This window comes from Grampus griseus (assembly GCF_964374135.1).
Source record: "Grampus griseus genome assembly, chromosome: 3".
Classification (NCBI taxonomy): domain Eukaryota; kingdom Metazoa; phylum Chordata; class Mammalia; order Artiodactyla; family Delphinidae; genus Grampus; species Grampus griseus.
The window spans coordinates 171135946-171158792 of NC_139019.1; the positions used below are offsets into that span (position 1 = coordinate 171135946).

At 58.6% G+C, this 22847-nt stretch overlaps 2 protein-coding genes across 5 annotated transcripts; one reads left to right on the forward strand and one right to left on the reverse strand.

The window, feature by feature from the left end:
• Nucleotides 1-1247: 1247 nt before the first annotated feature.
• On the reverse strand, nucleotides 1248-19431 carry MOB3A (MOB kinase activator 3A). Of its 2 annotated transcripts, XM_082649931.1 has the most exons (5): nucleotides 19315-19427; nucleotides 18660-18719; nucleotides 8264-8787; nucleotides 3860-4062; nucleotides 1248-2573 (listed from the first exon to the last, which is right to left on the reverse strand). In XM_082649931.1, exons 3-5 carry the CDS (start codon nucleotides 8682-8684, stop codon nucleotides 2544-2546), a joined length of 654 nt encoding a protein of 217 aa, XP_082506057.1. In that variant the 5' UTR covers nucleotides 8685-8787; nucleotides 18660-18719; nucleotides 19315-19427; the 3' UTR covers nucleotides 1248-2543. The 2 variants fall into 2 exon arrangements, with proteins under 2 accessions (XP_082506057.1, XP_082506056.1); XM_082649930.1 differs by lacking the exon at nucleotides 18660-18719 and having other exon boundaries at nucleotides 19315-19431.
• Nucleotides 19432-19831: 400 nt separating this feature from the next.
• Nucleotides 19832-22592, forward strand: IZUMO4 (IZUMO family member 4; the record flags this gene model as incomplete). 3 transcript variants are annotated; one of them, XM_082651279.1, is made up of 8 exons in its annotated part: nucleotides 19832-20076; nucleotides 20159-20239; nucleotides 20356-20427; nucleotides 20905-20931; nucleotides 21040-21115; nucleotides 21263-21310; nucleotides 21389-21452; nucleotides 21742-22278. In XM_082651279.1, 7 exons carry the CDS (start codon nucleotides 19863-19865, stop codon nucleotides 21405-21407), a joined length of 537 nt encoding a protein of 178 aa, XP_082507405.1. In that variant the 3' UTR covers nucleotides 21408-21452; nucleotides 21742-22278. The 3 variants fall into 3 exon arrangements, 2 of the variants coding, with proteins under 2 accessions (XP_082507405.1, XP_082507406.1); XR_014296518.1 differs by adding an exon at nucleotides 22320-22592 and having other exon boundaries at nucleotides 19863-20076; nucleotides 21263-21403; nucleotides 21742-21759; XM_082651280.1 differs by lacking the exons at nucleotides 21389-21452; nucleotides 21742-22278 and adding an exon at nucleotides 22284-22592 and having other exon boundaries at nucleotides 19863-20076.
• Between the last annotated feature and the right edge of the window lie 255 nt (nucleotides 22593-22847).

The window sequence follows — 22847 nt, forward strand, 5'->3', positions numbered from 1 at the left end:
TGGAGGGAGGAGTTGCTCAGAAGCTGGCCTGCCTAATTCTCGCATTCCAGGCAGCCCAAGTCAGCGGGTCCCAGGCATTCTGTGTGCGAAAATTTTCCTTCTAAAGGGTGTGTGAGTTTCCCGTGGCAGCTCTAACAAGTCACCACAAACTCAGTGGCTTAAATAATATGAATTTATTCCCTTAAAGTACTGGAGGTAACACGTCCAAAACGGGTCTCACAGGGCTAAATCCAGGCGTGGGCAGGGCTGGTCCTTCCGGAGGCTCCAGGGCAGCATCGGTTCCCGCCTTTTCCAGCTTCCAGAGGCGCCACATCCCTGGCTCGCGGCCCCACCTGCATCCTCAGAGCCCGCAGTGCAGCATCTCCCGTCTCTCTCTGCCTCTGACCCTCCCGCCTCCCTCTTATAAGGACCCTGAGATGACGCTGGGCCCCCAGGGAATCCAGGGTCACCCCCAACTCAGGGGCTTCAATTTAATCCCACCTGCAAAGTCCCCTCTGCCCCGTGAGGTGACACATCCACAGGTCCTGGGACCGGGATGTGGATGGCTTCGGGGTCTGTTGTTCCGAATCACAGCTCCCCAAACTTTAAAATGGTCCTGGAGACCTCTGTGGTGCATTTGCAAAATCAAGGGGTAAGGAAACAGCAGCTTCTTTAGAAGGTATTTACAAGTGATGGGGAGTCCCCGCAAGTCACTCTGTCTGTCCGATGGAGATGGCACGCCCTCTAGGGGTAGGAAGGTCTGGAGCACAGGCCCCAACCCGCCTGGCAAAAGACCATCCTGTCAGCCCCACGACCCCTGAGAGTAAGTAACCCGTTCCCATTCCTCACATATAAGAGATTTTGGGGGTAAACTCAGGTGTCAAGGTCACAGGATAGTTAGGACGGGGCTGAGACAGAAAACACCCCTCTGTTCCCACGTGGTTCAAAGTTTTCTGGAACCTTCTTTACACAGCAAAGAGGCAACAGTTAAAATCTCGTTTGCTGAGTGCTGAAAGCAGAAACGGGAGAGGGAGTGGGCGCCGTCTCAACCTGCTTTCCAGACTCTGGTCCTCATCAGCCCCGCCCTGTACCCTGTGAAATTCTAATCCCACTGATATTCTGTGCATCTGTTTAGCTACTTGGGACACTCTGCGGGGGGGTGGGCACAAACTGTTGTGACATCTAAGATTTCTTTGCCACTTGGGGATGTGTCCCAATGCCAGGCCCTCCCACCAGGAAGACAGAAATGACAACCAGCAGGTGCAGGTAAGGAGACACGTGATTTATTCTGATGGTCCTGTGGGAACACCCATGGGCACGGGAGGGTGGGCAGGGGAGCCCTCCCCTCCAGCCCCGCCACCTTTCCAACCTGGCTGGTGACCTGAGTGGCACAGTGGTTACGGCGTTTGGTCGTGGTTCTGCATTTAAGAGGAGCTACACGCGACCGGGCGGTTTCCTGCAGTCTTTCCAGGACTCCGGGAGCGGGACCCCAGCAACTTCTGGAAGGACCGAGGCCCAGGTCGTGTTAATTGCACTTGTTGGGTGTTGGTGTCGGGTGGTGGCCCTGTCTCCGAGCGAGCGTCCCAGAAACCCAGAGGTACTCAGAGCTGGTGTGGTCCGGGTGGGCAGGACCGCCACGGCGAAAGGCCACGGAGGATGCTGTGCGCGGATGGGGCGCGAGCGGGCGGGGCCCCCAAGCTTCTGCGGGGAGACGGTGCTGGGATTTGGTCCCGGAGCCACGGAGGGCCACGCTGACAAAGGGTTTCGATATGAAGCTGGCAGGCGTGTGAAGCAAGGCTAAGTCTGGCTAAACATTCGGCAAAACTCAAAGGTCCCAAACCAGGGAGAGGCGTGCCCTGGCAGAATCGTACTGCTATTCACGACGGAAAGGGGACATTTTTCTAGAGGGGAGGGGGATCACTCCTTGTAGGTAAAAAACTTTTTTATTCCGGTAACATCTCATAGTGGTCGTAAATGCAACGAGACGAATTCAATCTTTTATGCGACATGAAGGGGCCCCAGGACACCTGGGATGTGGGCGTGGGCTCGGGAAGCTGGCACAGGAGCCTAAGGGTCCCGGAGGAACAGTGGGACGGAAGTGGCTTGGGGGGAGGACGCCGGGAGGACGCAAGCCGAGTGCTCGTACCACTCGGAACCAGGCCTGGGCCGCAGAGGGGGGCACTGCGGGGTCTCAGCCTCGCTCATGGGGGCCTGACCACCCACGGCCGAGCAGGCGGGCTGGTGCAGGAGACGGACCCGAGTGGGGCCAGCCTCCGGACAGGTGCAAGCGGTCTGCAAATGAAGTGGGTTTTCCCGGTTGCTCACAACACGTGGAATCACAGAGTTCAAGTTCTATCTTATCTCCCCCATGCTGGCCGAGGAGACTGGGGCTCAGGGAGGCTCAGACCCATGGGTGCTGCCACCTTGGGATCGGAGAGAGGACGCAGCCCAGACAGCACAGAATTTGCTGGGCTAGAAAATACCGGTCCCTGTTCTGGAGACGTGGCCCTCAAGTAGGACTGTTCCCCAGGCGCGGACTCGGTGACTACGGGGCCAAGGGGCTCTCAGTGGCACATCCGTGCGGTCATTTCTTTCTGTTAAGAACAAGCAGGACATCAGCAAATCACACAGGAAATCGGGGGACGCAGTCTCATGGGAGCCCTCAGGCCTCACTTAAAGCAAATCTTACGAAATAGAGAGCAGACGGCAGCGCGCCTCAGGCTGGGGCGCAGACTCTTTCTGTGAAGGGTCCCACAGTCCCTGTGTCCAGAAAGAGCTAACTCTAAGCATCAGTGTGGGACAAATGACCATGCGATTAGGGCGCTGAGTTAACCAAACAGAAGTGAGCTGATCACAAAACTGCATACAATGACTTTCAGTATTTGGTGAGATTCACATAAAAGGAACTGTGGGAAAGAGGCATTCACCTCCACAAGGGTGCACAACCCCACCTCTAGTTCCAGAACGTTCCACTACCCCAGAGGAAAACCCCAACCCCACTAGGCATGCGCACTGTAACTTTAACTCCGGAAAAATGTTTACTGATAGGCAGAGCCTGCAAGGGAATATACAAAAATGAGAAAGTTCTGTGAAGCTGTTTTCAGAGAGTTTTAAAAGTTGTAAAAGAATAGAGGCTGGGGCTTCCCTGGTGGCGCAGTGGTTAAGAACCCACCTGACAATGCAGGGGACACGGGTTTGAGCCCTGGGCTGGGAAGATCCCACATGCCGCGGAGTAACTAAGCCCGTGCGCCACAACTACTGAGCCCACATGTTGTAACTACTGAAGCCCGCGCGCCCAGAGCCCATGCTCCGCAACAAGAGAAGCCACCACAATGAGAAGCCTGTGCACCGCAACGAAGAGTAGCCCCCGCTCGCTGCAACTAGAGAAAGCCCACACGCGGCAACGAAGACCCAACACAGCCAAAAATAAACAAGTAAATAAAATAAATTTTTTAAAAAAAGAAATAAATAAAGTGGGTTAGTGGTTGCAGGGGCTGGGGAGGAGGATGGGGGTGACTGCTGATGGGGGCGGGGCTTCCTTTGGGGTGATGGAAGGAAGGTTCTGGAACTGGATAGAGGTGATGGTTGCCCAACCCTGTGAATGTGCTGAACACCACTGAATCGTTGGCTTCACGATAGCTAATTTTACGTTATGCAAATTTTACCTCAATTAAAACCAAAAAAATCCTTGTTCTGCGCCGGCAGGGGACGGGGGTGGGTGGAGGAGGTGTAGGTGGGGACAGTCACCAGAGGCCCATCTGTTTCTCCCACAGGGAAGCGGGGGCAGCTGCAGGCAGTGACCCGCCCGCCCGCGCCCCGATGGGCATGCAGCCCCAGGACAGGGGGCACTCGCCTCCCCACGATGCCCCGACCCGCTCACCAGCGGCTCCAGCTCCTTGGTGTCGATGAGGCCAAACTCCGTGACGAAGTAGTAGAAGTGCTTATAGCAGGTGTTGACGTGCGCCTCCGAGCCCAGCTGCGCGATGCGGTCGAAGTGGTGGATGTAGACGTGCACGAACACGCGGAAGAGCCGCGACAGGATCTTCTTCACCACCTGCAGGAAGTTCTTGGGGAACGGCGTGCCTGCAGAGGCGGCAGGGGCAGCTCAGCTAGGATGCGCCCCCAGCTGCAGGTGCGAACCCCTCTCTGCGGGACCCCGGGCCTGGGAAGCCCACTTCTTGGCTCCCTAACAGTGCCTGGGGGCGGGGTGGGGTGGGGCGGGGTGCCGGCAGATAGAGTGCCAGGACTGCAGCCCCCGCGGCCCAGCACCTGCTGGACGTGTCCCGCCCCGCCCCACCCCGGTCTGGCCAGATGTGGACACGCCATCCCACTTCCGGTGGCTCACAGGTTTCTGTGTGTGTCTGTCTCCAGTTACGTTTATTTTTTGGAATAGAACTGGAGAACCCATAAAAACCTATGTTTTGGCCTTTGACATTTTTCACTTAATACACTTCTCTCTCTCCAGTGTATGTTTCATGACATCACTTAAATTTGAATGTACATATCCTAACTTAATTGCATGCATACACTATATTGCATTTTCTTGTCCAATTACTGAATTTAATACGTTTTATTTCTATTTTTTAAGTGTATTTATTATTTATTTATTTTGGCCACTCTGGGTCTTTGCTGTGGCACGCTGGCTGTAGAGCGCCTGGGCTCAGTAGTCGCAGCGCGTGGGCTTAGCTGCGGCACGTGGGATCTTAGTTCCCTGGCCAGGGATCGAACCCGGGACCCCTGCACTGGGAGCGTGGTGTCTCAGCCACTCTGCCACCAGGAGGCCCCTCTGTTTTCTAAATTGCGGTGACACACACGTACTGTGGGACTGGCGGACTCAGCCCTCCTCCGGTGTTAGTCTGTGCCCCCCACGTGCTCGCCCGCTCCCACCTCGTGTCCTCTTCGTCACACAGGGCAGATGCCACGCACTCGCTCCACCTGACCGGCACTACCAGGGGGCTCCCCAGGACCAGGGTGGACCGGCCCCATTTCTTCGAGAGGGGTTCCAGAGCTGGCAGCCCAGGGGGAGGAGCACAAAGGTGCCACGAAGCGCGAGGAAAGCCATGGCGCACAAGGCACACGCTTCCGGAAGATGGAGCGGTCAGCTGCTGGACGGTGCTGTGCTTCACAGCCCTGTGGTCGGCGAGCAAAGGCCCCAAAGACGTACAGGCAAGTGCCGGAGATCCGTGCGCAGGGCGGCGTCACGGGATGGCGTCTGCAGTGAGGTGGGGAACAGCCTGGCCCAAGTGGGAGGTGGAAGACGAGCCCACGCGGCGGCTCACACCAGGGAAAGGTCCCAGGACTGTGGAGGCACGAGGCAAACGGGAAAGACGCTCCCACGAACGTGCGCCTTTCCAGCTCCCGTCCTGCTCCCTCCTGCGTGTCCTGGTGGGTGTGACAGCTGATGGGACTGGTATTCCATCGGCCGGAAGCGCCTGTGAACGTCTGTTACAGGGGGACAGGGCCCAGCGGCTCCAGGGATCTACCTCTGCGGAAGGTTCGTTCAGCATCAATGAGGCCTCTGGGTTTTCTCCCTCCATCCAACCGGAGAAAAAAGGCTAAAACAAAAGGCATGCTCCACTCTCGAGAGACGACCACGTTCACGGGGCAACTCAGGAGCACACGCCGTCTTGAAGGCCTGTGAAAGCCACTTGGTGGGACAGTGGTCTCCAGGGCATGGGGATCCCCATAAGGGAAGTCCCCCTAACAGTGTCAGGAAGTCAGAGGGAGCGCAGAGCCCATGGCAGGCAGAGGAAGGTGAGCACAGGGTGTCGCTGGCACCAGCCACACGGGGTCCTGGGCCCAACGAGGCTAAGGCCCTGCCCTGCCCCCTCTCCTGGGAGAGGGATGCCAGGAGTCACCGAGGTCACCCTGGGCCATCCTGGGTGGAGGGGGAGCGGCAGCCCCGTAGGAGAAAGGCCTAGAAACAGAAGATGCTGGGACTGCATTGCCCACACCTGCCACGATGCCCTCACACGGGGGTCACAAATCCGGCCCACCTCCCACTCCTGTAAATAAAGTTTTATTGGAACGCAGGCCCACTCCTTATGCACCCTTGTCTGTTTATATACCGTCCATGACAGCTTTCAGACTACACAGCAGATCCGCGTAGCTGAGACAGACCATCTAGAGGCAAAAACCAGAAAGATTTACTGTCTGACCCTTTACGGGAAAAGTCTGTGAAAGAACGTTTCTTTTACGGGAAAGAACCTGGGTCTAAGCTCAAGAGTGTGGGCAGGTGGCTTTGGGGCCTAAGTGGATGCTCAGGTGTGACTGGAACCAGCACGGAAGGTAGGATGAACTTTGGACCCGCCCTTTCTTTGCCCGCCCACAAATTTCACCCTGAGGAGCGAGGCAGGCTCTGCGCAGCACCACAGACCAGCAAAAAGAAGCATTCCAGTCTGTGTGCCTGGCTGGGGGTCGAACCTAGGTGAGGGGCGAAGCTGGCCCCAGGGTCCGTGGACAGGGCTGGAAGGTGTGGCCTGGGCCAGGTGGCCCGAGGAAGGCGCCAGCAGCCACAGAACCCACTGTGGCCGTGCGGCAGAGGTCTCTGACCCCTGCTGGGCAGCTGAGTGATGTCTGACAAGGTCATTTCTCTCACCCTTCTCGTGCTTTCCTCTTTGGTAGGATTACTAGAATTTGCTTCCGTGGGCGAGGCACTGACTAGAGGCCCTCAGGGTCTGAGTTCTAGGATGTGGACCGCTCAGGATCTGAGGAGGCTTCAGGGGGTCCTAGCAAGGCAGGGACTCAGGATGACACAGAGTATGTGTAGACGTGGACCCGGCAACCTGATGGGGGGCTGCCCAGGAATCTCTATTCTGGGCAAGTGATGATTCCGGGATGGCCTTTTCCCAGATGAGTCCCTGAAAACCCCACCAGGGTCAGCCTGGTTCAGTGTACCGACGGCGGGCGAGAAACTTAACGAGGCACAGAGCACGCCAGCGGCCAAGAGCTGGGCCTGAGGCCTGCGCACTGGCCAGTGGTTTGCCAGGAAGCCGTGTCGCACTGGTGAATGTGAGAACGACATCTACCATCGCCCGGGGCTGACAGGACAAGTCGCCCAGGGCTGCTCAGTGGCTCAGAACAACTCATACGGGTTCTCCCACAGCTCCTGAGGCCAGAGTCCACATGGTGCCCTAGGCCGAGGTGCAGGTGTGGGCGGGGATGGGTCCTCCGGGGGCTCCAGGGAGAACCCGTTCCTGCCTTATCTGAGCTCACAATCTCTTCCTCCTCCTGTTGCTTCACTGCCTTCTGCTCTCCTGGGTGTCTAGTCTCCCTCCATCTCCCTCTTGTTAGGACCCTTGTGATGACATTTAGGGCTCACCCAGATAATCCAGAATAATCTCTCCATCTCAAGATCCTTAACTTGAAGCAAAATGTAGCCCCTCCACACACGGGAGCATCACTCAGCCGTGCAAAGGCGGGAAGCCCCAACACTCGCTACCACGTGGACGGACCCTGAGAACACGATGCTCAGTGAGAGAAGCCAGACACAGAACACAAAGTGGGGTGATCCCACTGATGGGAAACGTCCAAAACAGGCAAATCCAGAGACAGAGTGGATTCCTGGTTGTCAGGGGCTGGGGAGGGGGTGGGGAGTGACTGCTGACGGGGACGGGCTTCTTTTAGAGTGATGGGTTTATTTATTTTTTTTTATTACTGTTATTTTTAAAATTTTTGGCCACACTATGCAACATGTGGGAGCTTACTTCCCCGACCAGGGATCGAACCCGCACCCCCTGCATTACAAGGTGGAGTCTTAACCACTGGACCACCAGGGAAGTCCCAGGGTGATGGGTTTAGATAGAGCTGATAGCTTCACGAAGCTGTAACTGTCCTAAAATGACACCAAACTGTGCACTTTAAGTGGGTGGGTTTTACAGGGTGTGGATTCCATCCTGATAAAACTGTTATGAAAAGAACATGAGGACTTCCCTGGTGGCGCAGCGGTTAAGAATCCGCCTGCCAATGCAGGGGACACGGGTTCGAGCCCTGGTCCAGGAAGATCCCACATGCTGCGGAGCAGCTAAGCCCGTGCGCCACAACTACTGAGCCTGCACTCTAGAGCCCGCAAGCCACAACTACTAAGCCCACATGCCTAGAGCCCGTGCTCCAGAAGAGAAGCCACCGCAATGAGAAACCCGCGCACCACAACGAAGAGTAGCCCCAGCTCGCCACAACTAGAGGGAGCCTGCGCGCAGCAACGAAGACCCAATGCAACCAAAAATAAATAAAGAAAAATAAAATTAAAAAAAAAAAAAAAGAACAAGAAAGTGCAGAGACTCACCGACGTTGGTGGGGAAGACGTCCTCATTGTTGATCTGCACCTCGATCCAGTCCATGAGCAGGTCCATGTACCGGGGGGCCGACAGTGCCGTGGGCCGCCGGAACCTGTGCTCGTCCTGCCAGCGGTACTCATACTTGGGGCCGCCTGACATGACGGGGCAGGAGCGCTCGGTGCAGCCGTCACTGATGGTGCCGTAGATGAGGTTGACGCGGTTGAAGAAGTCGACCACGTGCACGGCCACCCAGTCGTTGAGCTCCTCGCCGGCGGGCAGCTGCACGGCCAGCTTCAGGTCTAGCCCCGCATTCAGCGATGCCTGCGCCTTCTTGTGCAGCTCGAAACGCTGGGTGCCCGGCTCGAACTTGCGCTTGGGCCGGAAGGTCTTGTCCTTGTTGAAGACCTGCTTCAGGAAGGGGTTGGACATCTCCGCTGCGCGCTCAGGACGCCCCCCGCGAGGCCTCCACGGGGAGGGCCGGGCGGGACGCTCACGATGCGAAGGTCACCGGGCCCCCGGGTCTCCCCCAGACCTGGAACACACAAAGAGGAAGCACTGTCACCCTTCTCAGAACCCTGTTCTGTAAGCACCAGCGGGCAGACTGGGGACACTCCCGGGACTTCTGGTTTTGAGTTTCACCAAAAGGGCGCACAGCACTGTCCCAGGCACATCCCCCTGCCTCAGAGCAGAAGACACTGAGTCGGGCCCTGCATCATCCTCTCCATGCCTGGACGCTTTCAGTAAAGCGGAGAGAGCTGCTAGCTCCCACACGCTGGCTGAGGGCGGCCCCCACAGGCGAGGTGGTCTCTTCATCTCCACGAAGAGACATCCACAGCCCTGGGACTGGCGAATGGACCTTATCTGGAAGAAGAGACTTTGCAGTCTTCGCAGATGTGACTGGGTTAAGGATCTTGGGATGCCCTCTTCCCGGATTATCCCCGTGGGCCCTAAGTCCAATGATGAGTGTCCCTATAAGAGAAGACAGACACCCAGGGAAAGACCATGTGATAACGGATGCAGAGATGGGGTGATGTGTCTACAGGCTAGGGGACACCAAGGACTGCCAGCACCATTAGAGTCGGGAGAGAGGCCTGGGACATATGCCCCCTCAGAGCCCCAGGGCGAACCGGCCCTGCCCACACAGATCTGGGGCTTCTGGCCTCCGGGACTGGGAGGGGGTACAATCCTGCTGCCTCTCTGATCTTCCCTGTGTCTCAATCTCGTCACTGGATTAGGGGCCGCCGTGACCCATCGTGACCTCATCTCTCCATTGTGACATCTGCACAGACTCCATTTCCAAGGGGTGGATATGAATTTGGGGGGACACTATCCACCCCAGTGCACTAAGTAAGATGCCTCTATGAGCTGTCTGGACTCGTGACTGACGCCGCCCGTTTTGGGGGATGAGGCCCCGATATAGGGGCTGCAGCTGCCATGGCCCTGCCGTGATGCCCGGTCCCCCTCCGGCTCCTCCCGAGTCTTTGCTCTGCACCGTCTCCTCTGTTACAAACCCCACCTCGGAGGGCAGGAAAGGATGAAATCGAGCACAAGGAGCTCAGGTCGGGCTCACGCTCGGGACTGGTCACGGCGCCATCCCCGTCCCCATTGCTGCTACGATGACAGCGCTGGCCCGCCGCCCCTGGCTCTCCATCTCCGGCCCAGGAGATGCGCTTTCCCGGGAGTGTGGACCTGGCCGGCACGGGGGTGTCCTGGGCGCTCACCCAGGAGCAGCCACAGAAGGGGAAGTTGGCCTAGAGGGGAAGCGGAAGCAGAGCCTCTGCACCGCCCAGGCCGGGCTGCACCGCACGCACCCGTGCACCCCCGTATGACGAATGACCACTTATCTGGAACGTTTTAATAAATCCCTCGGCAGTTGGTTTCTGGGCCCTGGGACCAGCAGCCTTGTCAGGTGGCCCGCCCTCCAGACTAGCACACTGTGTGGCAAACTGCCAGAAACTGAGGGGCTTTCAACAGCCCTCCTTCATTATCAGAAAGTTCTGGACGTCCCACATCTGAGCCGGGCCTCATGTGTCCTTGAGTAGGGACCTGTCACCCCCTAGGCCCAGGGCGGCCCTGCAGAGAGGACGTCAACGCCACCAGGACGGCCTCAGTGACAGAGAAGCCGTTCCAGGTGGGCAGGCCCGAGGCCGGCAGGTCTGGTCACCCCGACCTTGGAGGACCTGTGTCCACGGGTCCAGGCGGAGCAACCGGGACGGGGAGGATCTCAGCAGACAGTAAGAGCTGAGGCACGACCCACCACGTCCTGTAGGCCAGCGTCTCCTGCAGGCTCAGCCCTTCCACAGCTCGGAGGTCTGGAAACCCCCGCAGGCCCAGGGCTCCTGGCCTGGCCTTCAGCAGCTGCCTCGAGAATGTGAGCCTCTGGGTTAATTCCGGAGGCTGGAGAGATGATGTCTAGGGCTCAAACCAGCGTTCTAGCCAGGGCGGTCCTGCCCCCAGGGCAGCAGAGCCAGGAGGATGGAGACTTTAAGTTATGAGAATTTACAAAGAAAAACATTGCTCTGGCCTAAAGGGAGATGGTGCTCGAGCTGAGCCTGGAGAGCAGATCCTTCTGGAGCCCAGGCGTGGGGAGGGTGGGGCCCGATGGAAGGGGGCGGAGGAGACCCCAGCGTCTCTCCCCTCAGGGCGGGAGTGACCCTGACCCTACCTCCTCCTGTGTCCTCAGTGTGTCCACAGGGCCTGCTCACAGAGGGCTCAAAAAGAATCCAATGTGAAAGCATGGAGGAGGCCTCCCTGCCCTGGTTAGGGGAGAGGGCGTGGTCAACAGGATAAGGGCCCCAGAGACACCCCCGTCCTGGTCCTGGGCCCCGAGGACATGTCACCTCAAACGGCAGAGGGAACTTTGCAGACAGAATTAAGTTGAGGCCCCTGAGACAGGGATGACCCTGGATTCCCTGGGGGGTCCAGTGTCATCACAGGGTCCTTATAAGAGGGAGGCAGGGGGTGGGGGGGGCATGTCAGAGGCAGAGAGACACGGGAGATGCTGCGCTGCTGGCTGTGAGGATGCAGGAGGGGCCGCAAGCCAGGGGTGCGGCGCCTCTAGAAGCTGGAAAAGGCGGGAACCGATGCTGCCCTGGAGCCTCCCTGGAGCCTCCGGAAGGACCAGCCCTGCCCACACCTGGATTTAGCCCCGTGAGGCCCGAGTCAGACTCCTGACCTCCAGAACCGTGAGATAATAAACCTGTGTGGTTTTGGGCTACAAAGTCTGTGGTGACTTATTACAGCAGTCTTAGGAAACTCAGACAGAGGCTACGCAGATAATCCTAATGAGCGCTGGGCAAAATAACTTGTAGTTGATGTAACTGGATCTGGTTACATGTGGGCCTGGGATCTTCTGTTCTCCCCGCTGGCAGGCAAAGCCCGCTCACGCTTCTGGGCCCCGCTGGACACTACGGGTGTGGGAAGGTCAACTCAAGGCAGCATGAACTGTGCAAAACACAGGAGCTGAGCATCCGGGGATGGAGCCAGATGGACGGGAGGAGCTCCAGTGAAGAGCGGAGGGACCCACCTCCCCCCATGAGGATGGCCGTAATCAAAAAGGACAATCAATAGGGCTGTTGAGGATGTGGACCAGTCGGAACCCTCCTGCACTGCTGGTGGGAATGTAAAATGGGGCCACCGCTGTTGAAAACAGCCTGGCAGTTACCAAAACACGGTTAAACCTCACCCAGCGATTCTCTCCTAGGTGCCCAGCCAAGAGAAGTGACAACACATGTCCACACAAAAACCTGTGCATGTGCCCAGCAGCATGATTCACAACAGCCAAAAGGCAGACACCCAAATGCCCAGCAACGGGTGCACTGATCCACACACGGGAACATCACTCAGCCCTGAAAAGGGGTGAAGCTCTGACACTTGCTACCACGTGGATGGACCCTGAGGACACGATGCTCAGTGAGAGAAGCCAGACACAGAAGGACCCACTGTGTGTGATTCCATTGACGGGAAACGTCCAGAACGGGCCAATCCACAGACACAGAGAGTGGGTTCCTGGTTGTCAGGGGCTGGGGAGGGGATGGGGAGTGACTGCTGTTGACGATGGGGCTTCTTCTGAGGTGATGGAATGTTCTGGAACTAGACACAGATGGTGGCTGCAAACGTTGTGAACGTACTGAAAACGCTGGAATGTACACGGGAAACAGGCGGAAAGTCCAGCATGTGAATGACAGTCAGTGAAGCTGCCATTTTGAAAGCAGGGCGCGGGGGACAAGCAGAGCAAGTGCGGGCTGAGCCGCTACCCCAGGCACCATAAAGAACTGAAGCAGTTTCCCTCTCAGCTCAAATCGAGGTCAGCACTACCTGTAAAATCTGTTTACCGTGAAAGGTAACAACACAAGGACGGAAAACTGCATGGGATAAAAAGTGCAGTCACTGATGCGCCACAGAGTGACACTCGCTGTGTAAGGGCCCCCCTGGCAACGCAGCTGGAGGCCACCTGTGCTCTGGAGCAAGAAGGCCCCGTGCCTCGTCCACAGACCAGAAGTGCCTTCGCTTCCTTCCCCAAAGCCATCATCACTTCCTGCCACCTTGGTTAACACCCAGTGAGGCATTCACAGTAACCCTCAGAACAAAACAGAACCCCCACTTTACATGGGAAGACTGAGGCCCAGACCTAGCACTGCTGACATTAGGGCCGTCCCAGGTGCTGTGGGGGGTGGAGCAGCATCCCTGCCCCCATCCCCTCGATGCCAGGAGCTCCCCCCAGTCCCGAAGACCACAGATGTCCCCAGACATGGCCCAGTGTCCCCTGGGGGCAGGACCATCCTAGGTGAGAACCACCGGGTTAGAAGATGGTGACTCAGTACCACTAGTTAATGATTAGTAAATCAGTGCTAAGCCACGCAGCTGGCAGCAGGAGGAGTCGACTCCACACCCTGAACCGTGGCTCCTTCTGCCTGCCACCGCCTCCACAGCCCCACCCCTCTGCTATTCGAGCTTCTGTCCGTCTCATCCCAAACCCAGGGCCAAGTGCCCTCTGGGCCGGGGCTGCTCCCGCACCAGGTGCCTCCACAATGCCTGCAGGCCGGCTGGGTACTTCCGGCTCCGACTCTCCCTGGTTTTGGGGGTGCAGGCAGGGATGCTGCAGGAAGGTGGTGCCTCCGAGAAGGGAATGCAGCTGAGTACAGGGTGCAGCCACAAACGCCCCACCTGCCCGCTTCTCTCCCGACATGGAGGACCTCAGACCCCGCAGGAGGCACTGATTAAAAGAGGCCACCTGCCCCGACCCTCTGTTGCAGAGACTGGCCGTGTCCCCTGCGCCGGGCAGCCAGGACCCCTCTACGCGAGGGCATGGGCGCTGGATGTGTCGCGTAGGGACCCTGCGGCCCCACCTGTGACTGCAAACTTCCCAGGGCACCGTGAACCTGCCCAGGTGATTAATCTGCAAACCAGCCACTCTCAGGCCACTCGGCTGCAGGTCAAGGGACGGTGACCCTGTGTGGACCCACTAGCGACTCAAGCCGTCCTGCCCCGTTCCCACCACCTGCCAGCGGCACAGACTGATTTCAGTCTCCAAACACCCTTCAGCCCAGGCTGAGCACAGCCCCACTTTGGTCACGAGGAGATGAGGCGGGGTGCTCCCCGCTGTCCAGCCGGCGGGTGGCGGGGCTGGGAGAGCTGGGCCAGACCAGCCACCGAGCCCTGGCAGCAGCTTCCGTGCACCCACCCGCCCAGGTTCCTTATCCACCCTGCAGCCAGCCTTCTAACCCTCACAGAAACCACAGCGTCAAGAAGAACGCAGCCCGCTAGTGTCCCGCTGCTGCCTTCTATTGATCCTGGGGCCTCTCTGCGGACAGGTTTGGGAGTCTAACTCCCCACGATGTTACCTGGCGACGCGTGACATGTCAGACAGGTGTGGCTGTGGGGTGGAGAGGAGGGTCTCAGGGAGGGGGCTGGGGCAACCCTGCGGCTCTATCCACAGCCCATCATGCCGTGGGCTGACCCATGCCAGGACAGTTCTGGAAGACAGGGCGGGGCAGCGGAAGGGGATTGTAAGGTTCCTGCCTGCCCTTCTGTCTCCTCAGAAAGTGGGAGGGTTTTTTTTCTAACTGGAAGCAACGATTTTCTGAACAACTCCCTGGATGGACAAAGGTCCCATCAAAAGCAAAGAGCTTTCTATCAGAAACACATGCTCCCGTGGCCACGGGGTGGCCGGCTAGCGGAAAGTGCCTTTTCCCTGAGAAGCGCTGCCGCAGGCCAGGGCGCCCGGGAGTTGCTGCCCACCACCGCCCCGCCGTTCCAGGTACCATCTCTGGGGCTGCTTTGTCTTGGTCCTTCTCAGAACACCTCCAAGGACGGCAGGGCCGGGGGGAGCCAGGACAGGCTTCTCGGAATTCAGCGCTAAGGGCTCCCCTGGTTCTTCCTGCAGATGAGATGCGTGTGGCACTCAAACTCTGTGACAAAAGTAAAGGTGACAAAGCTCCCCTCCCCGGCACACATGCACCCCCGTTTTCTTCTAAGAACAAAATGAAACAGTTCTTGTAAGCAACTGCCGCACCTTGGCCCGGCAGCCACTTCCTTCCGGTGCTTCCACATCCTGGCCGGCCACCGCCACCATGGGGACAGGCCCCAAGCTCGGAAGTCCCGCATGTTTTCGGTTGACATGTAAGCCCTGGCCCCTGGCCTGGAAGGCTAAGTGTCTGGCTGGAAGATGCTCACGGCCCAGGATCTGTCCTGTTAAAGATGGCTGCGCTCCAGAGCTGTCTTCCATCAACTAAATGTTTATATTTAAATACTGCGACTGCAGCCTGGGTGGGGAGGCTGCCCGCCATCCTGCAGGACACACATGAAAGCCAGGTGCTTTAGGCATGTTCTGTATATTCCAGCCCTCCTGATAATCTTTTTTTTTTTTTTTACACAAAAGCCAATTGAGGGCTTCCCTGGTGGCGCAGTGGTTGAGAGTCCGCCTGCCGATGCAGGGGACACGGGTTCGTGCCCCGGTCCGGGAAGATCCCACATGCCGTGGAGTGGCTGGGCCCGTGAGCCACGGCCGCTGAGCCTGCGCGTCCGGAGCCTGTGCTCCGCAGTGGGAGAGGCCACAACGGTGAGAGGCCCGCGTACCGCAAAAAAAAAAAAAAAAAAAAAATGCCAATTGAGATATAATTCACACAGCTATAAACTCCACCCTTTAAAAGTATACAATTCAACGGCTTTTAGAAACATCATGAAGTATGCAACCATCACCACTATCTAATTCCAGAACATTCTCATCACCCCACAACGAAACCCCGTGCGCATCAGCAGTCGCTTCCTATTCCCCTTTATGGGCTAAATCACATTCCCCGGCCCCAGAAGACATACTGAAGTCTTAACCCCCCAAACCTGTGAAGGGACCCTGTTTGGAAGTGGGGTCATTGCATACATAATTAACTTAAGATGAGGTCACACTGGAGGACGGTGGGCCCTAGGCCAATGACTGTTGTCCTTATAAAAAGAGGGAGATCTGGACACAGACACCGGGAGACAGCCATGTGATGGAAGCAGAGATCGGGTGATGCGTCTACAAGCCCTACAAGCCAAGGAATGACCAGGATGGCCGGCCACACCAGAAGCCGGGAGAGAGGCACGAAGGTCCCTCCCTGGGGCCTCTGAGAGCCCTGAGCCCACAGCAGATAAGAGCTGGTCTGGGATCTAAACCCGGCTGTCCCCACGTCCACGGCCTTCACTCCACCCAGACGGAGAGGGGCTGCCGGGTGCACACAGCCCAGCGCCACGATTCTCCTCCGAACCTCCTTCCTCAGTCTCAGTTCCCCATGGGGGCAAACGCGATTTTCTGTTCAACAGAACGGTGTCACGGGGGGGTGGGGGTGGGGACAGAAAGGAGAAACGCGGGGGGAGGTCGTGGGTGGTGTGTCTGTGTAGGAGCCACACCTCTTCCTTCTGAGGACCCGGTCTGAGGCTGCAAGAGCCGTCACCGCGTGTTTAACTGACCTGAGTCCTGAGTGTCAGAAAGGGTAACGGACAAGAAACCGCGGCCCGATCTCCCGTCCACCGCGAGCTCCCCTTAGCTGGCTGCCCAAACTTCCTCTCAACATCAGGGTCCTCGGGATCTGGACTTGCCTGTGCGCTGACCCAGTCTGTGGGGAGGGTGTCCACCAAGGACCGCACTCTCTCCAGGCGCCAGCAAGAGCTCCTGCCACGCTCCGCTGCAGCCGTGGGTCTCGAATGAGGCGACCCGGCCCCCAGGGGCCACGGGGGACATCTGTGGTTGTCACAACTGGGGATGCTCCTGGCACCGAGTGGATGGAGGTCAGGGAGGCTGCTCCACACCCCACGGCGCCTGGCACGGCCCCCCCAGAGACTGACCCGGCCCCGGATGTCTTATTTGGGACTCAGGAGCTGCAGGAATGACCATCTCCTTCCCAGAACTCGGTTTCTGAAGTCGGATTCGCCTCTTTTGCTGCAGCAATCTGAACCTCGCAATTCCAGGAAGTCAAGAGCGGGGCTCACCAGCTGGGGCATGTCCAAAAGTTCCCAGAGTAAAAACCCGAGTTCCAAGCCGGCTGCCTGGGGAATTTCTGTTCAACCTCCATTTCGAGAAGCCCTGGAGATGTGAGAGCAGCTCCCGGAATGATGGTTAATGGCTGACTTTTCCATGAACTCTGGCTGGCTTGGGAGTGTCATCACACATGAAACAGACTAGCTTAACCTTCTTAGGAATACGGATCATCTAGAGTCCTGGAACTGAAAACAGCACTTCCAAGAACCCCCTCAGGGACTAAAATAACCACTTATGCTTTTGCTGAGAGACAGAGGTGATCTTAGAACTCAGCTTGTCACAGCTATTTGGGGCACCTGGTGTGCGAACGCCACGGTCCAGATTTCAAGATGATAGAGTTACTCTTCTCCTTTAGGGAGGTCCAAATAAAAAGCAAATTATCAAGCCACGAAGAGAAACGAGGAACTGTAAACACCCACCACCAAGTGAACAAAGCCCGTCTGAGAAGACGACACTGCCATTCCAACTCTGTGACGCTGTGGAAAGGGCAGAGCAGAAAAGGACCAGTGGTTGTGGAAGGCAGTGGGGGTGGGGGCTAAGGGACAAATGAATGGGGGGCACACGGGGTTTTTAGGGAAGCAAAACTACTCCATGTGATAAGATGATGGGTACATGTCAGTACACATTGTCCAAACCCAGAGAGCATACAACACCAAGAGTGAACTCAGGGGGCTTCCCTGGTGGTGCAGTGGTTAAGAATCCACCTGCCAATGAGGGGCACACAGGTTCGAGCCCTGGTCCGGGAAGATCCCACATGCCGCGGAGCAACTAAGCCTGTGTGCCACAACTACCGAGCCTGCACTCTAGAGCTTGTGAGCCACAACTACTGAGCCCGTGCACCACAACTACCGAAGCCTGCGCGCCTAGAGCCCGTGCTCCACAACGAGAAGCCACCGCAATGAGAAGCCCGCGCACCACAACAAAGAGTAGCCCCCGCTCGCCACAACTAGACAAAGCCCGTGTGTGGCAACGAAGACCCAACACAGACAAAAATTAAAAAAAAAAAAAAAGAATAAATGCCATGGAACACATTGAAATATAATGTACACCACGTATGTAATTTTTAACCTCTGGTAGCCACACTGAAAAATAAAAAATGAAAAAAGTGACTTAAACATTGATAATATATACTATTTAACCCAAGAGCACCAAAACATCACTTCAACACCTAACAAACATAGAAAATATTAAGGAAATAATTTGCACACACTCCCCGCCCCACCCCCGCCTTAACACACAGAGTCTCCGGAAACTGGTGCATATCTTACACGAATGGCGCATCCCACTTTGGACCAGTCTCGTTTCAGGTGCTCACTAGCCTGGCTGCTGCACTGGACAGCCCAGCTCCGGGGCGGTTTAAAAGGGGATAACTCACCTGTCAGAGGACAGGAGCAATGGGATGGGTGCTGTCTGAGGTGGGCACTGGATTCGGACCCCAGGGAGGGGAGAGGCTCTGGATCAGAGAAGGTTGAGGTTTGAGGTGAACAAACAAAGGGCGCCTCCGGAAGGGAGGGGAGAAACAGGGCGCCCCAGGGTGCAGGCAGGGGCGGGGCAGCCAGGACTTCCACTTGCTCCACTCCATAATCAGTACAACAGACACTGACAGGCTACCATGAACTTGGGGTGGGGGGAGGTGGGTGGACGGGTGCTCAGGGCTTTGGGAGGCTGCAGCGTCCTGTCCTGACACTGGCCAGGGCCAGGATTCTTGGCATCACTCCACGCTGAGTCTGTAAAATGGGCTAATAAAAGCCCCTGAACTTTATGTTGCGGGGAGGGAAGAACAAAGAAGCCGCCGGCGGGGGCCACGTGTAACAGAAGCAAGTCCAAAATCACGAAAGTGCGGACAGGCAGTGGGGGTGAAATATGAAAAGTGCTCGCGCATCACATACCAAAATTTATCCAAGTGTGTGCTGTGAATGTGTGCAGTTCACTGCATGTCAGTTGAGCCTCTATAAAAGGTAAAAAAAAAAAAAAGAAAAATGCAAGGAGCAGAAGGCACATATGAATAAAGACTGGAAGACTCTTACCCCAAAATAAGCAGTGAGTGGCTCTCTGGGGGGGAGCATCACTCGCAATTTATTTTCTGCTTTGTGACTCTCCGTCACAAAGAGAATCACCCCGATCACACACCCCCTTCCCTCCTCAGTGACATTTTGTAAAATACATGGGCCTTTAAAGCAAACGCAAGCCCTACAGCCAGTGCACAGACGGAGCGGTGGAGTCAGCCAGTGGGCAGTGCTGACACGCAAACGCCTCCCACTGCTCAGGGGTTCTGGGGACCAAGAAGCCTGCTTTCAGAGGGCGGGGTCCCAGTGTGCTGGGAGCCGTAAAATCCTGTGGACTTTCCATCCACACCAGGAGGTGGGGTCCTGGTTACTGACACGGCCAGGGGGTGACCCCAAAGTGACACATGTAACCCCTAATTCCACCAAGGGCCGCCACCGTTCACCCCTCTGAGGGGCCCGGTCTCCCCGCCGCCCGCGGTCTCCTCTCCTGAGGGGCTCGGTCTCCCTAACGACCGCGGTCGCCTCTCTGAGTACCCACCTGCCGCCTGCCGCCAGAAGAGTCGGGCCAAGCTCGCCGCTGAACCGCGTCCCCGGGCCGTTAGCCAGCGTAGCCTCGCCGCCAGGCCGGAGAAGCTCCGCGCACGACCACCCCGCCCCCCGGCCGGATATACTTCCGCTCCGGGCCGAGGCCTCCCAGGCTTCCGGGGAGGCCTGCGGGCGGAGCTTGCTCGTAGAGCGGGGCGGGGCCTTGAATAGAGGCCAGCCTGGAAGGAGGAGCTTGCGCCGGCCTACGGCGCATGCGTGGAGCGAGGTCGCGGGCGGGGCCAACAGAGAGGTGGAGCCTCCCCGGGAGCGGCGGCTCATGGGCGGGGCCTGGAATAGGATCCGGCGCCCTCAGTTGTCCGTTGCGGGGGCGGGGCCTACGCCGGGGGCGGGGTTGGGGGGGGGCGCGGCCCGGGCCCGAGAGGGCGTCGTTGGTTGGTGCCCGGATAGGGGCGTGGCAGGAGACACCGTTGGTTGGTGCGCGGCGGAGGGGCGTGGCACGGGAGGCGCCGTCGGTTGGCCGGCGGCGGGCGGGGGCGGGCCATGGCGCTGCTGCTGTGCCTGGCCCTGACAGCGGCGCTGGCCCGCGGCTGCTTGCACTGCCACGGCAACTTCTCGGAGAAGTTCTCCTTCTACCGCCATCACGTGAACCTCAAGTCCTGGTGGGTGGGCGACATCCCCGTGTCGGGCTCGCTGCTCACTGACTGGAGCCAGGACACAATGAAGGAGCTGCACCTGGCCATCCCCGCGGAGATCAGTGAGTGCGGGGCCCCGCCCGGGAGCACCCCCGGCCCAGTCAGGCCCCGGCCCGCTCACACGCCTCCTCTTGCCGTCCCCAGCCTGGGAGAAGCTGAACCAAGTGGCGAACGTCGTGTACCAGAGAATGGATCAACTGTACCAGGGGAAGCTGTATTTCCCTGGTAAGGGGGCGACCGCCGCGCATGGGGAACTGAGGCAGAGCCCACCCGCCCCATGACACCTCAGGTCCGCCCGCCAACTGTGCGTGACCCCCCACCCCTTGCCTTCCCGCCATCAGGGTATTTTCCCAACGAGCTGCGAGCTATCTTCCGGGAGCAGGTGCACCTCATCCAGAAAGCCATCATCGAAAGTGAGCAAACGAGGGCTGTGGGGGAGGGAGGGTGCTGCTGCCCAGGGTCTGAGGACCCAGGGCCACGCGAGTATTTCAGTCTCCTTCCAGGCCTGGGGTCCCGGCCAGGTCGTGGTGAGACTGGAGTAATGTGAATAGGGCGTCTGGCCTGGTGCAGCCAGGTGTCAGAACTCAGAAAGGGCAGAAACGGGGGAGAAGGGCCACACCCTGAGGGGGGCCCTTTTCATCCAGTGGGCACCAACAGGAGGCCTTGAAGGATAAATCCCACCCGTCCCTGCTACCTCCCCCCAACGGGTCCCTGGAGGCCTCAAGAGTCTTGCGGCTGCCCTCCCCCGTGCTTTGCTCCATCCCAGGCTGGGGCCCACCTAAGTGGCCAACGGACAGGCCCTGAGCCTTGGGCAGCCTGGGAGGGGGAGAGAGCGGGGGACAGGACAGGCCTGCTAAGAAGGCGCCGGCTGTGCTCTCGTCCCCCCACAGGCCGCATCGACTGTCAGCGTCACTGCGGTGAGTGAGCCTCTGTCCCGGTTATGGGGTGTGGCGGCAGTGCCGGCAGCTCGGGGCTCCAGAGGCTGAGGGTGAGGGTAGGGTGCGGCCGCCTCTGGTGTGTTACAGGCATCTTCCAGTATGAGACCATCTCCTGCACCAACTGCACGAACTCACACGTCGTCTGCTTTGGCTACAGCTGCGAGTAGGGCTCAGACGCGGGCGGCCCCCTGCCCCTGGGGTCCAAGGCTCTCCCTGGAGGGTCCTCTCATCACCCAGGCAGGGAATGGAAGCCCCCCACCTGGCCCGTGAATGTGGGCCGCGCCCCCCTCCACACCCCATGTCCCCACAGGTCGTCGGCAGAGTGGAAGGCAGCAGTGCAGGGCCTCCTCCAGCACATGTGAGTCAGGGCAGCTTGGCTCGGGGAGACCCCGATCAAGGCCGCTTGGCCCTGACTAAAGTCCTGCTGTCGTTGTAGAAATAACTGGAGCAAGTAAGTAGTTCCCGCTCCGCAAAGGCAGTGTGCATGTGCGTCCTCGTGGGTGAGTATGCGCCGGGGTAGCCACAGAAGGCAGCACCTGCCCCCGGTGTGGCGGGCCCAGCCTCTACCTCCCAGGGTCTCTGAGCTCGTCTGGCACGAGGGGGCACATCCCGGTTAAGTGGTCCCCAGAGTCTGGTCCTACCCCTGCCCCAGGCTGGTGGCAGGCTGTGGTCGGAGCTGGGGAGGGCGCCCCCTGGTGGAGGCGTGCTCCAGTGGAGGCACCTCAGGGCCACAGGCACAGCCTCAGCCCCAAAGCTCAGAGCTAACTGGGGCCCCGTTGTGTCTTTCAGACAGAACACCAACACAAGGTAAGCCCCCCCCCAACAAGGCCCGTCCTCCTGGAGCGGGGGTGTGTGGCGTGGGGTTGTCCCGGTCAGTGGGGGAGGGCAGGGGTGTTGGATGGGGTGGGCGCAGCCGGGCAGGGCTCCCTCTCTGCACCTGGGACATGTGGACATCACCTCTGCAACCCCGCCCATGCCATCACTCCATGAATAAACATGAGCTCCTCCTGCCCCTAGCCTGGACACACAGAACCACTCCAGCCTTTTGAGTGACCCAGTGGGGGTAGGCCGCAGGGACATGGGTGGACTCCAGGGGCAGGAGTTGTGCCTAAGCCAGAGATCAGAACCCCATGCCCCCCCACCATTGCTGCCTTCGCAGCCCTAGTCGTGGGAGTGTAGGGCGTGACCCCACTGCTGTCCTAGGGATGTGAGAACAGGCAAGGCCTCCGAGTTCAGCTTGAGGGTCTGTCTGCAGCCCTGTCACATGCCCAGCTGGGACGAGGGGCCCAGGCCTCCAGCAAAACCCCACCAGGGAGAGCAAGGTATGGGAGGGGAAGAAGGACTGGGGCACCCACGTCTCCTTGCAGCTTGATATCACCAAGCTTCAGGTGTCTGGAGTCCTCGCACCTGGCCAACCTGACTCTGGAAAACGCCTCCAAGTGCCTGATACAGCACTGAGGGCGGCCAGGCCAGCCAGACCCGCCCCCACCATGGTGCGGGGCCTCCGCTGGACCGCCTCAGCCTGGCGCTGTGGAGCAGGCCTGCTGCTGCCTGGGTGCTCCACCCGGCTCGGAGCCCGGGCTGGGCCGGGCTGGGGCTGGGAGGACGGGAAGGGAGGTAGATGGGTTTGTATATAGCGGCAGGATCACAGCTGTTTGAGGGAATGATTAAATATCCCTGACATTTCTCATCCCGAAGTAGTCCTTGTTGGGGCTCCGGGCTGGGGCCCCAGGCGAGGTGTGACCTTGGCCTACAGGGCAGGGCTGCGGGGCTTCCCAGGCGCGCACGGCAATCAGCCTTCAGGGCAACTGGTTCTTTTGATGACACGAAAGGAGGCTGTTTGGTGAAAGCCAAGGCCAGCATCGGTGTATCTTGGGGCTCCTACCACATCGGCT

Excerpts from the sequence above, each read along its gene's own strand:
- MOB3A (XM_082649930.1), bottom strand. The coding sequence starts at position 8,684 with ATGTCCAACCCCTTCCTGAAGCAGGTCTTCAACAAGGACAAGACCTTC. Across the intron at positions 4,063-8,263 it reads CGTCTTCCCCACCAACGTCG|GCACGCCGTTCCCCAAGAAC; the intron begins GTGAGTCTCTGC and ends CCGCCTCTGCAG. Across the intron at positions 2,574-3,859 it reads CCAAGGAGCTGGAGCCGCTG|AAAGAAATGACCGCACGGAT; the intron begins GTGAGCGGGTCG and ends TGTTCTTAACAG.